Source organism: Grampus griseus, assembly GCF_964374135.1.
Source record: "Grampus griseus genome assembly, chromosome: 11".
Classification (NCBI taxonomy): domain Eukaryota; kingdom Metazoa; phylum Chordata; class Mammalia; order Artiodactyla; family Delphinidae; genus Grampus; species Grampus griseus.
Window position 1 is genome coordinate 87,108,862 of NC_139005.1, and position 14,913 is coordinate 87,123,774.

General features: G+C 38.7%; 1 protein-coding gene across 1 annotated transcript in view; it reads left to right on the top strand.

The window, feature by feature from the left end:
* RFX4 (regulatory factor X4) overlaps window positions 1-14,913 on the top strand; it is a gene marked incomplete at both ends in the record, with an annotated part of 163,897 nt that overhangs the window by 21,211 nt on the left and 127,773 nt on the right. Inside the window, one exon of the mRNA XM_082666389.1 lies at window positions 4,790-4,876. Within this exon, the coding sequence (XP_082522515.1) occupies window positions 4,790-4,876 (87 nt within the window). The remainder of the gene's footprint in view (window positions 1-4,789; window positions 4,877-14,913) is intronic.

Genomic DNA, 14,913 nt, shown 5'->3' on the forward strand with positions numbered 1-14,913 from the left:
GCTGGGTGACTTTGGACAAGTCACCTAATCTTTCTGAGCCTTAGTTTTCTCATCTCTAAAATGTGCATATTAATAGAACCTACCTTATAGGGCTGTTATGAGGATTAAGTATGATGGTGTATGGAATGCATTTGCATAATGCTTATAAGGGCTCAGTATATGGTGGCCTTTATTAAGTCACTTAATGTATGTAATGAGTAAGATAGATGAACACAGTGCTTTATTAAAAATTCAGTATACCTGTCATTCTGGTTGAGTAATTCTTGATCTTTGCAAGACAAAAATCCATTATTAGTAGTTTTAAAGTATATAAAGTTTACTTCAGGTGACCTAAATAGAGGCCTTCCAATCCTGTGGAGCAACCTAACTTATGGGACACGAGTTTCAGATGCCACTGTTGAGGGTCCCCCTAGGGAAGAAGACAAACGTCAAAGGGCTCCAAGGCCCATGGCCTGTAGAGATATTTCAGAGTGTTGCATCCATGCAGTCTGGAATGCAAGACCTTTGAATGCACTGGAAACCCCCATGTCCAGAGCAATAGATGTGATGGTTCTGCTGTATTTGGCACTGCTTAGACCCCATCTAAACCCTCAGAGCTCATCCTGAGTGCCACATGTTCAAACAGACATAGAAGACAGCAAGAAATAGATGAACAGGATGGCAAAGAAGTGGGAACAATTTCTCCCAAGAAAGAGCTGAAACAAGTGGAGTACTTTGACTAGAAAAATGGAGACAGGGACTTCCCTGGCAGTCCAGTGGTTGGGACTTCGCCATCCGATGCAGGGGGTGTGGGTTCGATCCCTGGTTGGGGAGCTAGGATCCCACATGCCTCGGGGCCAAGGGACCAAAACATAGAGCAGAAGCAGTGTTGTGACAAATTCAGTAAAGACTTTAAAAATGGTCCACATCAAGGGCTTCCCTGGTGGCACAGTGGTTAAGAATCCGCCTGGTAGTTCAGGGGACACGGGTTTGAGCCCTGGTCCAGGAAGATCCCACATGCCGTGGAGCAGCTAAGCCTGTGAGCCACAACTACTGAGCCTGTGCTCTAGAGCCCGTGAGCCACACCTACTGAGCCCTTGTGCCACAACTACTGAAGCCCGCGCGCCTAGAGCCCATGCTCCGCCACAAGAGAAGCCACCGCCTGCGCACCGCAACAAAGAGTAGCTCCCGCTTGCCGCAACTAGAGAAAAGCCTGTGCACAGCAACAAAGACCCAATGCAGCCAAAAATAAATAAATTAAAAATAAATAAATAAATAAAAAGGAAAAAGAAAGAAAAATGGAGACATGGTGGCTTCTCCCTATATCTGCCGTCTGCAACAGAGACCAAACTTACTCTGTGTTGCTCCTGGGAGCAGAGCTGGGTAGCAGAGTGGCTATAGGCATAAGCCAGGAGTCAGAGAGCCCTATGTGGGGGCAGTGGGTGGGGGAAGGGAGTACTTGGTGAGATTTCTTCTCTCTACCCTCTTTCCCTTCTGTAACCTTGCTTTCACCTTTCTCCAGGGTTGAGGCTGGGCAGTGTGGGGAGAGGTGCAGCCATCAGCAAAATTCTTTGACTTGAACTCTCGTGGGTGGGTGTTGCCTCTCTTGGCCCACATGGTGCTCAGAGCCAGCTCTTCTCTGGAATGTTGCCATGAGTTCTTCAGAGCGTGTGCCCCACCAGTCGCTGGGAAGGAATTCTCACCTGCAACAGTAGGCCCTTCCAGGACTCCAGCGATGACAGGCCTGATCTTGGCACTGGCAGATGGGTGAGAGGGAGAGTGTTGCCTTAGTTCCCTGTTTCTGATGAAAGAGGGTGGTGGTGTACGTGTGAATGTTGTGTGCCTACATGCACGTGAGAGTGCAAAGGTGTGCATACCTAGCTGGGAAGACCAGGGACTGGCCCAGAACAATAGACATTGCTTTCGTGGTGGTGTGCTTTGGTGGAGGGAGGGACCGCAGATTTCAGGGGACGCCATCCAAAATCAGCCATGGCTGTTGCCAGGGAAAATGTGCCAGGACTTGAAAGGGTTAGAAGATCTGAGTAGAGACATTCTAGAGAGTTCTGAAAAGAATCCCGGAGATTTGTATCCAGATGTGGTTTTGCATAAGATGTGATGAGAAACACCCATCCTGTGCCATCACAGCTTTGAAAACATTACAGGCCATTTGTTTCTATGTTGTGCATTTGAAATCTGGAAGGGGGTAGCGTTTTAATGTTTTGAATCTCTCTGCAGCTCAGTGTTTCCTTAGAAATACCAGATTTCCATATACTCTTTAACAATCTGGCTCCTGTTCCTCCCCTGATATTTCTCTCCTACTTATTTACAATTTTGGAAGCAGCTTTTAAAAGAGCAGTTTGTTGGGACATAAAATACAAACCGAAACCCTAACATTTCTCCTTGCTGTTGACGTTTGCTTTCCCCTCACTACACAGCTTACTCGCCAGTGTTAGCATGGCTTCCTTTTACAATATGTTACTAAGAGCCAAGGAAAAGTAATGATCTTTTCCTTGGCTCTTTGAATTACGAGGCATCACATTACTCGATTAAGCTTCAGTTGCTCTCTAGGGAAACTGGAGATGAAAATCCTTACTTCAGAGAATTGTCCAAATTCAATGAGATAACATATGTAAAGGGCCTGGCGTGTTAAAATAGGGGTTCAGTAAATGCTAGCTCCCATATTATAAAGAAGGCAGGGGGAGACAGCACTGTTCAAAGCACACATCCATAGGTATAGTCAGTTCTGCTATAATACCACATATGCATTCCCCCAAATCACCATCATTCTACAAAATTGCACAATAAAAAGTACAGAGATCACTGGAATAATAAGCTAGGGGCACAACACTCAAAAACTTTGTCAGTGACGCATGGGAAAAAAGATAGGAACCTAATAGAAAGGATAGCACAGTTTTACACATGTTAAATGGTTAAGAGGCGCATAAATACAATAAATATGACACTTCACCTTGGACTTGAAGTTGCTTTTGAAGCTCTACGAATCCTTAATAGTTTTTTTTTTATAATACGTTTTTTAAAATTTATTTAATTTATTTATTTTTGGCTGTGTTGGGTCTTTGTTGCTGCACGCGGGCTTTTTCTAGTTGCAGCGAGTGGGGGCTACTCTTCGTTGCGGTGCACGGGCTTCTCATTGTGGTGGCTTCTCTTGTTGCGGAGCATGGGCTCTAGGTGCGTGGGCTTCAGTAGTTGTGGCTCGTGGGCTCCAGAGCTCAGGCTCAGTAGCTGTGGCTCGTGGGCTCTAGAGCGCAGGCTCAGTAGTTGTGGTGCACGGGCTTAGTTGCTCCGCAGCACGTGGGATCTTCCCGGACCAAGGCTCGAACCCGTGTCCCCTGCATTAGCAGGCGGATTCTTAATCATTCTGCCACTAGGGAAGCCCTGAAGTTTGCTTTTGGAAGTGGACTTCAGAAGGGCTGCAGCTTGTGTGTTATTGTGAAATGTTAGAACGTGGGTTATCTGGGCAGGTGTGGCTCACAACCCACACTGTAAACTCAAGTAGCTGGTAGATGTTTGAGGTGTGAACACGTGTGCATTTTTGCATATTCCTACAGGGCTCAGTTCAGCTATGTGCAGTTTTCTGCATTCATTTGATGTTTTTTAAGGAAGAAATCAAGCATAAGCAAACAGAAAGTTTGTGCTAGGCACAAATTGTTCCCTAATGTATCACTTGCATTGAACGCATTGGTGTTTTCAAAACAAGCATTATAGCAGAAATGATGTACTTAGCTGATGCTGTTGAATAAATGAATGAATAGTGGGTGGTCTAGATCAGTGATCCCCAGCCTTTTCGGGGACCGGTTTCGTGGAAGACAGTTTTTCCACTGATGGGGGTGGCGGGGGTGTGAGAGCTGGTTTCGGGATGATTCAAGCGCATTACATTTACTGTGCACTTTATTTCTATTATTATTACATTGTAATATATAATGAAATAATTATACAACTCACCATAATGCTGACAGGAGGCAGAGCTCAGGCCGTAATGTGAGCGACGGGGAGCAGCTGTAAATACAGATGAAGCGTCGCTTGCTTGCCCGCCTCTCACCTCCTGCTGTGCGGCCCGGTTCCTAACAGGCCATGGACCGGTACTGGTCCTTCGGCCCAGGGGTTGGGGACCCCTGGTCTAGATGATAGAATAAGCATTATGCTACATTGTGGAAAGTACATTTGTAGCCTTTGGAACTGGATTTTTAAAAATCCATGGTCTTCTGGATTTCAAAAGTAATGGATAACTATTACCGAGCTTTTGATGCCTCCTCCTGCAGTGACCTTCAGTCTATGCTTGGAAGAGCCCCTTCAGGGGTCGCTGGCAAAGGGTGGGAAGCTGCAAGGTTCCCTGCCCTCCGCTTCTTCAACCAGGGCCCTCAGGGTTGTATCTGCTTTTCTCTTTTGTTTTCTTTTGAAGAAAGGGTTCTGCTGCTAATTTACAAGTCTCCAAACCACCACTAGTGATTCAGTTGACCAAATTTTGTTTTACAAACTAGTTCTCAGGAATGTATCTTCTTTTGAAAAAACATAATCCTCAGTTGGTACTATTGGGCTATGAATACTCCAGAATTAGTAGAATTTGACCAAGAAATAAATACTCAAGTGGGGCTTCAAATTACCATTTTGCCTCCAAACTACTCAGGCAAGTCTCATCAGCAATGGTGCATGCGGGGCTTCCTGTCAAATCCAACGCCAGTCTGGGCAGATCTCAGATGAAAGTTGATGGGCATTTAAATCTAGCGCATTGATGATGTTCTCTTCTCTTCACAGACACCAACAACATGATTTTCTTTCTTTTCATTTTTAGAGAGCTGGATTGAAAGATGTCTCAATGAAAGTGAAAACAAACGTTATTCTAGCCACACATCTCTGGGGAATGTTTCTAATGATGAAAGTAAGTGCTTGAAACTCATTCTTCCATGGTGTCCTGGATGCGGACTGTGTCCTGATGAGGAGTGGTGCTTCTAGAATGCTAGACTGGGGCAAGTTACCTGAAACAAGAGGCTCTCCAGCCATTTATGAAATACCCCAGGCCCTCCCTGTAATATCCTGCAGTAAGGAGTGCAATGCAGTCAGGTGAACGTGGAAACTGAGGCCACGGCAAAAACTTGTCGTTTACACATTTTTATTGTCTGAGTCCCTAAAGACCCCATCTCAGTGATGCTCCAGTGGGAAAATGTGGACCTTGAATGGGAAAGGCCATTCCACGTAGATGTGGGTTTAAAGCGTGTCATGGGACTGTTGTTTTAGAGTCACAAATGTCCTTGGTGTTTGAAAGTAACAATTTCTCCTGGATCTTGATCTAGAGAATTGGTATTAATGGAAAGATACAAACTGCTCTGTTTACACCTTTCCCTGTGTTATGTCAGACTGGGGCTGTGGGTGCCTTATATTAAGAGCAGAAGACTACTTTGGACTTGTAATTGCTCCTAAAGCACTGCAAAAAGGGGGCAGCTTATTATAAAAGTCATTTCCAGCAGGGACAGAGTGTTTCTCTTGGTTGGTAAAGAGCATCTCCTTAGTTCAATTTTCTCGAAGATTCAGGGAATCTTCATGGAAGATTTAGCCATACTGTTGTATGTCACAGTAGTTTTTCTTTTTCATCGCTGCATAGTACTCCACTGTATGCATATATCACAGTATACATATCAGTATAAACGTTGATGGATATTTAAATTGTTTCAAGTTTTTGACTGTTTCTTAAGCATCTCTGAACATTCTTTTTTAAGTGTATTTTATTGTGGTGGAATATACCTAACATAAAATGTATCATTTTAACCGTGTTAAGTATATAGTTCAGTGGCATTCAGTACATTCCCCTTGTTTTGCAACCATCACCACCATCCACCTCCAGAACTTTTTACATCTCCCAAACTAAAATTCTGTACCCATTAAACAATAACTCTCCATTCCCCTTTCCCCCTAGTCCCTAGCAACTACTCTTCTACTTTCTGCCTCTATGAATTTGACTACTGTAAGAATCTCATATAAGTGCAATCACATAGTATTTGTCCTTTTGTGACTGGCTAATTTCATTTAGCTTAATGTCTTCAGGGTTCATCCATGTTGTAGCATGTATCAGAATTTCCTTCCTTTTTAAGGTTGAATGACACACGCTTGTATGTATATACCACGTTTTGTTTATCTGTTCATCCACTGATGGACATTTGGGCTCTTTCTACCTTTTGGCTATTGTGAATAATGCTGCTATAAACATGGGTATACAAATATCTGGTCGATTTCTGCTTTCAGTTCTTTTGGATATATAACCAGACGTGGAATTGCTGGATCATGTGGTAATTCTATGTTTAATATTTTGAGGAACTGCCATATTTTCATGGTGGCTGCACCATTTTACATTCTCACCAGCAATGTGCTCGAGTTCCAATTTCTCGACATCCTTGCCAATACTTGTTATTTTCTGTTTTTCTGGAGTTTTTTTGTAATAGTCATTCAGTGTATAAGGTAGTATCTAATTGTGGTTTTGATTTGTATTTCCCTAATGATTAGTGATGTTGAGCATCTTTTCATGTGCTTATTGACCATTTGTATATACACTTTGGAGAAATGCCTATTCAAGTCTTTTGACCATTTGTTAATCAGACTGTTTATTTTTGTTGTTGTTGAATTGTAGGTATTTCCCTAATGATTAGTGATGTTGAACATCTTTTCATGTGCTTATTGATTATTTGTATATATTCTTTTTAGAAATGTCTATTCAAGTCTTTTGACTGCTTTTAAATCAGATTGTTTACTTTTTTCTTGGTAAATTGTAGTTCTTTATATATTTTGCATATTAACCCCTTATCAGATATATGTTATGCATATATTTTTTTCTCATTCTGTGGGTTGCCTTTTACTCTATTGATTGTGTTCTTTATCACAGAAGTTTTCAATTTTGATGTAGTCTAATTTATTTATTTTTTCTTTTGTTGCCTGTGCTTTGGTGTCGTATCCAAGAAATCATTGACAAATCCAATGTCATGAAGGTTTTCCTCTATGTTTTTTTTCAAAAGTTTTATAGTTTTAGCTCTTATGTTTTGTGCTTTGGTGTCATATCCAAGAAATCATTGACAAATCCAATGTCATGAAGATTTTCCTCTATGTTTTTTTTCAAAAGTTTTATAGTTTTAGCTGTTATGTTTAGTTCTTTGATCCATTTTGAGTTAATTTTTATACATGGTGTAAGGTAAGGATTCACATTCATTCTTTTGTTTTTGGATATCCATTTTTCCCAACACCATTTGTTGAAAAGACTGTGCTTTCCCCATTGAATGTTGACACCCTTGTCAAAAGTCATTTGACCGTGTATGTATCTGGAATCTCTATTCTGTTCATTGGTCTATATGTCTGTCTCTATGCCAGTACCACACTGTTTTAATTACTGTAGCTTTGTACTGAGTTTTGAAATCAGGAAATGTGAGATCTTTAATGTTGTTCTTTTTCAAGATTGTTTTGGCTATTCGGAGTCCCTTGAGATTCCATATGAATTTTAGAATGGATTTTTCTATTTCTGCAAAAAAGTTTGTTAGGATTTTTATAGGGATTGCATCGAATCTATAGATCTCTTTGGATAGTATTGACATCTTAACAATATTAAGTCTTCCAGTCCATAAACACAGGATGTCTTCACATTTACTGATGTTTTCTTTAATTCTTTCAGCAATGTTTTATAGTTTCAGTGTACAAGCCTTTTGCTTCCTTGGTTAAGTTTATTTCTAAGTATTTTATTCCTTTTGGTGCTATTGTAAATAGAATTGTTTTCTTTCTTTTTTAAAATATTTATTTATTTGGCTGTGTCAGGTCTTTGTTGTGGCACGCAGGCTCTTCGTTGCAGTGCGCAGGCTTCTCTCTACTTGTGGAGTGCGGGTTTCTCTTCTCTAGTTGTGGCATGGGCTCTAGAGCATGTAGGCTCTGTAGTTTGTGGCACATGGGCTCTCTAGTTGAGGCGCGCGAGCTCAATAGTTGTGGCACTCGGGCTTTGTTGCCCCCCAGCATGTGGGATCTTAGTTCCCCGACCAGGGATTGAACCCGTGTCCCCTGCATTGGAAGGTGGATTCTTTACCACTGGACCACGAGGGAAGTCCTTAGAGTTGTTTTCTTAATTTCCTTTTTGGATTGTTCATTGGTAGTGCAGAAAAATGCAGCAGACTTTGTATGTTGATTCTGTATCTTGCAACTTTGCTCAATTCATTATTAGTTCTAGCAGTGTGTGTGTGTGTTTGTGTGTGTGTGTTCTTCTTCTGACAGTATGTTGAATAGAAGTGGCAAAAGAGTTCCTCATCTTAGAGGAAAAGCTTGTAGTCTTTCCACCGAGTATGACGTTTGCTGTGGGTTTTTCATATAGGCTTTACTCTGTTAAAATAGTTTTCTTCTCTTCCTATTTTGTTGAGTATTTTTATCATGAAAAGATTTTGAATTTTATCAAATGCTATTTCTGCATCAATTGAGATGATCATGTGGTTGTTCTGTTAATGTGGTTTATTATATGGATTGCTTTTTGTATGTTGAACTATCCTAGCATTCAAGTAATAATCCCACTTGGTCATAGTGTATAATCCTTTTAATACACTGTTGAATTATGTTAACTAGCATTTTCTTGGGGATTTTTGCATCACTGTACATAAAGGATATTGATCTGTAGTTTTCTTATAGTGTCTTCATCTGGCTTTGGTATCAGGGTAATGCTGGGCTTGTAGAATGAGTTTGGAAGTGTTCACTCCTCTTCCATCTTTTGAGTTTGAGGAGGATTGGTGCTCTGAATATTCTTGTGGACATCCTCTTTTGTGAACTACCTGTTCAGGATTTTACTTGTCAGGTTTTGTTGTTGTTGTTTGTTGTTGTTTTTTGATTGTGCTATTTGTCTTTCCCTTAATGATTTGTAAGAGTTGTTTTTATATTTTGAATAGGAGATATTTGTTAGATAAAAGTTTGTGGTCTGCCTTTTCATTCTTTTAGTGGTATCTTTTGATGAACAGAAGTTCTGACTTCTAATAAAACCCAGTTATCAGTGTTTTTCTTTTATAGTTAGTGCTTTTGTGTCATATTCAGAAAATTTTGCCTACCTAAGGTCGTGAAGGTTTTCTTCATTTTATTATCTAGAATTTTTATTATTTTACTTTTTACTTTTCTGTCAACAGACATCTGGAATTTTTGTAAATGGTGTGAGGGAGGAGTCAAAATTCTTTTTTTATTTTTAATTTTGACTGATAGAGCACCACTTTTTCTGAAAAGAATGCCCTTTACCCACTGGTCATAAATCAGGAGATCATATACATGTGGATCTATGTCTTGATCTTTATTCTGAATCATTGGTCTGATTGTTTTAGAGCCAGTACAATAATCTTTATTACTGTACCTTTTATGGTACATTGTAATACATGGTGGCATAAGACCTCTTTTTCAAGATGGTTTTGGTTAAGTTCTTAATATTTCTATATAGATTTTAGAATCAGCTTATCTATTTTCACATGCACAAAAAAAAATCTGCTAGGATTTTGATTGGGATTACATTGTATCCACAGTTAATTTCAGAAGAATAACATCTTGCCGACATCAAATTTCTAATCTGTGTATGTGCTTTAAACCTCCATGTATTAGATGGCCTTTAGTTTCTCTCAACAGTATTTTGCAGATTTCAGTGTAGAGATTTTGCACATCTTTCATTAGATTTATTCCTAGGTAATTGATATTTTTCAGTACTATTGTAAGTAGTATTATTTTTAAATGTTTTCTAATTGTCAGTTGCTAGTATATGAATATGCAAATTATTTTTTAGATAATGACTGTAACCAGGCACTTTGCTAAATTTGCCTATTATTTATGAGTTTACTATGAACATAATCATGTCACCGGATAATGATAGTTTTGCATTTTCTTTTATAGTCTTTATATTTTTATTTCTTTTCTGTGCCTTAGTGCACCTGCTGGGACCTCTACTGCAACGCTGAGTTGAAGTGGTGATAGCAGACATTCTTGCCTTGTTCCTTACCTAGGGGAAAACATTTAATGTTTCACCACTAAGCATGATGGTTGTTATGAACTTCTTGTAGGTATCATTATTGAATCCCTGGTTTGCTGAGAGACTTTTCTTAAATGGGTGTTGAACTTTATCAAATAGTTTACTGAGCTGAACATATGAGCTGATCATATGTTTTTCTCCTTTATTCTGTTAATGTTGTGAATTACATTGATTAAATTTTTGAAGTTAAACCAATCTTGCATTCCTAGAAGACACTGAACTTGGTCAAAAGTTTGATTTTTTGTATTTTTCTAGGTTAGATTGACAACTATTTTGTTAAGAATTTTGACATCTCTGTTTATTAGATTTATTGACCAATGATTTTCCTTTTATCCTCGTCAGGTTTTGGCATCAAGATTATACAGTCCTTATAAAAACATGTGGAAACTTTCTTTTTTTTCTGTTCTTTTGAAAAGTTTGTGTAAGATTGGCTTCATTTATTTCTTAAATATTAGGAAAAACTTAACACTGAAGTCATCTGGGTTTGGAGTTTTCCTTGAGGGAAAGTTTTTAATGATGGATTCAGTTTTTAAAATAGCAATAGAATTATTCATATTTTTCTATTTCTTGTTTTGTTACTTTAAGCAAATTGTTATTTTTAAGGAATTCATTTCATCTAAATTTTCAAATTTATTTACATGATATTGTTTAAACGTTCCTTTTATTACTTTTTGTCGTGCTTTTAGCATCTACAATAATGTCCTCCTTTCATTTCTGATATGTTTTCTCTATTTTTCTTGATCAGTTTTGCCAGAGTTTATCAATTGTATTAGTCTTTTCAGGTATCCAACTTTTGGCTTTTTTTTTTCCCCCTCAATTTACATCTTTTAAAAATTTCATTTACTTTTGCTCTTTTCTCTAGTTTTTCCTTCCTTATGCTATCTTTGAGTTTAATTTTTTATCTTTTTCTATTGTGAGATAGACACCTAGATCATTGATTTTCAACCTTTTCTAAGATAGGCATTTAAAGTTATAAAATTTCCTCTAAGTACTACTTAACTGTTTCACATAATTCTTCTGGTGTCATACTTTCATTACCATACAAACTTATTTTCTAATTCCTATTGTGATTTCTTATTTTACCTATGATTCATTTAGAAATCTATTGCTTAATTTCTAAAAAGTTGGGGATTTCCTAGTTGCCTTTCTGTTACTGATTTATATTATAATCCACTGTGGTCAGAGAACATATTCTGTATGACTTCAATATTTAAAATTAGTGAGACTTGTTTTTTTGTCCAAACATGTGGTCTATTGGGCAAATGCTCACGTATGCTTGTAAAGAATGTGTATTCTGCTGTTTTTGGATGGAATGTTCTGTAACTATCAATTAGGTCAGGTTGGTTAATCATGTTATTCAGATGTGCCATATCCTTATGGATTTTGTTGTTGTCTATAAGGTACTGAAAGAGGTGTTATATTGTGGTTATCTATCTCTTCAGTTTTGTTAATTGCTGCTTTATGTGTTTTGAAGTGTTAATTTCTTAGAAATTTAGTATTGTTGTATCCTCTTGTTGAAATGATCCTTTTTATCATTATTAGATGTCCCTCCTTATTTCTAGTAATACATTTTGCCTTCAAGTCTATTTTGTCTGATGTTAATATAACTACACCAGCTTTCTTTTTTTTTTTTTTTTTTTGCGGTACGCGGGCCTCTCACTGTTGCGGCCTCTCCCGCTGTGGAGCACAGGCTCCGGACGCGCAGGCTCAGCGGCCATGGCTCACGGTCCCAGCCACTCCACAGCATGTGGGATCTTCCCGGACCGGGGCACGAACCTGTGTCCCCTGCATCGGCAGGTGGACTCTCAACCACTGCACCACCAAGGAAGCCCTAGCTTTCTTTTTTATTGGGGTTGTTACGGTGTATCTTTGTCTTTTAATTTTCAACCTTTCTGAATTCAATATTAAGATTTTTATATAGTTGTTAAAAGCTAGTCAAATAATCTTTACCTTTAATTGGAATATTTAGATCATTTAAATTTAATATAGTTACTTACATTGTTGGGCTTAAAGCAACAAACTTGGTACTGTATTTAATTTTTATTTCTCCCATCTGACTTTATTTCCTTATTCCTCCCTTGTTCCTTTTTTGGGAAGGATTAATGCAATTAAATATTTTTAATGTTTTTCTCTGCTAGCTTTCCAATTAGATATTCTTTTAGAGTGTTTTCAGGGATTACACTATGTACCCTTCCTTTCACGTCTGCCTCACGTTAATCCTTCCCCCACTTCAAATACAGTGCACGAACGCTCTCATAGTTTAACCTCATTTACCGCCTTCCCACCCTCTGTGCTATTGCTTTAATGTATTTTACATCTACGTATGTTATAAGCTCTATAAGACATTATTATTATTATTGTTTTAAATATTAGTCATTCACATATTTTACTATGTGAATATATGTATTCACATATTTGCCCTTTCCAGGGCTCATCATTCTTGTCAGCAAGTCCATGCTTCCATCTGGGATCATTATTTCTTTAACCCAAAGAAACTCCTTTACTATTTCTGGTAGTGCAGTATAGAGTAGTGTAGATCATGAAAAACAGTATTATTTCACCTACATTTTTGAAGGACGTTTTTGCTGGATATAGAATTCTAGTCTGGTAAGATTTTTTTCCTTTCAACCCTTTAAAATTTTTATTGCATTGTCTTCTGGCTTCTAGAAGTTAGTCATCAGACTTGTTTTTTTATTTTTATTTTTTATTTTTGTGGTACGCGGGCCTCTCACTGTTGTGGCCTCTCCCGCTGCGGAGCACAGGCTCCGGATGCGCAGGCTCAGTGGCCATGGCTCATGGGCCCAGCCGCTCTGCGGCATGTGGGATCTTCCCAGACCGGGGCACGAACCCGTGTCCCCTACATCGGCAGGCGGACTCTCAACCACTGCGCCACCAGGGAAGCCCCATCAGACTTATTTTTACTCCTTTGAATACAATGTCTTTTTGTCTCAGGCAAAAGATTTTTTTCTTTCTCTTTAGTTTACAGCAGTTTGACTGTGATGTACATAAATATGGTTTTCTTATATTTTTCCTTCTTGGGGTTCACTGAGCTGCTAGCATCTGTGGGTTGTCATTCATGAAATTTGTAAAATTGTTCACCATCATTGTCTCTTCAGATATCTTTTCTGCCCCATTCTCCCTTATCTCCTGAATTCCAGTTACATGAATACTAGACCTTTGACTGTACCCCATATGTTTCTTAACACTCTGCTCTGGTTTGTCCATTTTTCTCTCTTCATTCTTCAGTTTGGTGTTTCCTGTTGACATCATTTTCAGTTGTCAATTCCCATGAATTGACAATTCCATGTCATGTCTAGAGTCTGCTATTAAGCCCATCCAAGTTACCTTTTTTTTAATATAGTTTTGTGGTCTATTTTCATTTATTTATTCATTCATTCATTCATTTATCTATTTATTTGGCTGCACTGGGTCTTAGTTGTGGCACGCGGGGTCTTCGTTGTGGCATAAGGGATCTTTCTTTAGTTGCAGCGTGCAGGATCTTTTAGTTGCAGCATGAGGGATCTTTAGTTGTGGCATGTGAACTCTTAATTGTGGCACATGGTATCTAGTTCCCTGACCACGGATCAATCCCGGGCCCCCTGCATTAGGAGCTTGGAGTCCTAGCCACTGGACCACCAGGGAAGTCCCCTACCCAAGTTATCTTAATTTCGGATATTGTTTTCTTTCTTTTATGGTAGATGCTCAGTTGATTCTTTTTTTTTTTTTCCAAATCTCAGTTGATATTCTACATTTTTCGTCTGTTTTGTCCATCACTTCATCTAGTTTGACTGTCCTTTCCTCTATCTCCTTAATCTTATTAACCATAGTTATTTTAAAGTCCCTGTCTGATAACTCTAATATCTCAATCATCTCTGGGTCTATTTCTATTATCTGTTTTTTCCTTGGATTTCAGTGTTTTGGTCTTGTTTTTCAATGTACCTTATAGTTTTTGATTCAGTGCTCGACATTATGAATGCAAAGTTGGAGAGGTTTTGGGTGAATGATGTTAATAACGTCCTCCACAGAGTGTTAAATTTTGTTCTAGCAGGCAGATAGAGAACCAGCAAGTCTCCTTGATCCTGTCAAGCCTTGGTTAAGTCCAGTCTATTTCAATTTTGTCCATACTACCAGAGTGTGGTCTTTACTCCTAGGTCATAGCTTTTCTGGGTCCACAACTGAAAGCCCTGGGTATTTACCAAGTTCCTTCTACCTTGACCCAGCTTGAACTCCAACTTCTGACACCCTAGCTAATCAATGACCAGCTCTTTAGCCTCTAAGCTGATGTTTTCTCTTTGGTTTTTTTGGTTTCTCACTCTCTGCATGTGCAGCATAGGAATGGGCTAAAGACTTGAGGGGAGTTTGAATGCAGGCATGTCTGTCTTCTTCTCTTCTCTCTGGAATGTTGCTCCTTATATCTTAGCCACTCTGTCATCTACAAACTCTGACTTCAGTCTCATCAGCCCAATAGACTACACTCTTTGCTTAGGTTCCAGTGTAGCAATTTAGAAATATCCTCAGGAACAAATCTAGGGTTGATGTGGAGCTCATGTTGGTGCCAGTGCTAGATCTAAAACGTGGGCCACCTGACTTCTATCAGTCCATATTTTGTTTTTGCTTTCAAAATGCAAAAATACTACATTAAAGAAATATACCCCCTGGCTATATGAGTCATGCATGTATATATTTGAAAAATATAGGGGAAAAGATATGAGGAAGAAAAATAATTGCCTCTATCCTGCTATCCAGAGGTAACCACTCTTGATGTTTTTGTATTCCTTTCTGGTTGTTCTTCTAAGCATATATTGTTAAACAAAGTTGTATATATGTATATATTTATAGTTAATATGTATATATGGCTATCATCTGTTAAGCAATGAGAAGTGCTTTAATTCCAATATCTCTCATTCAAT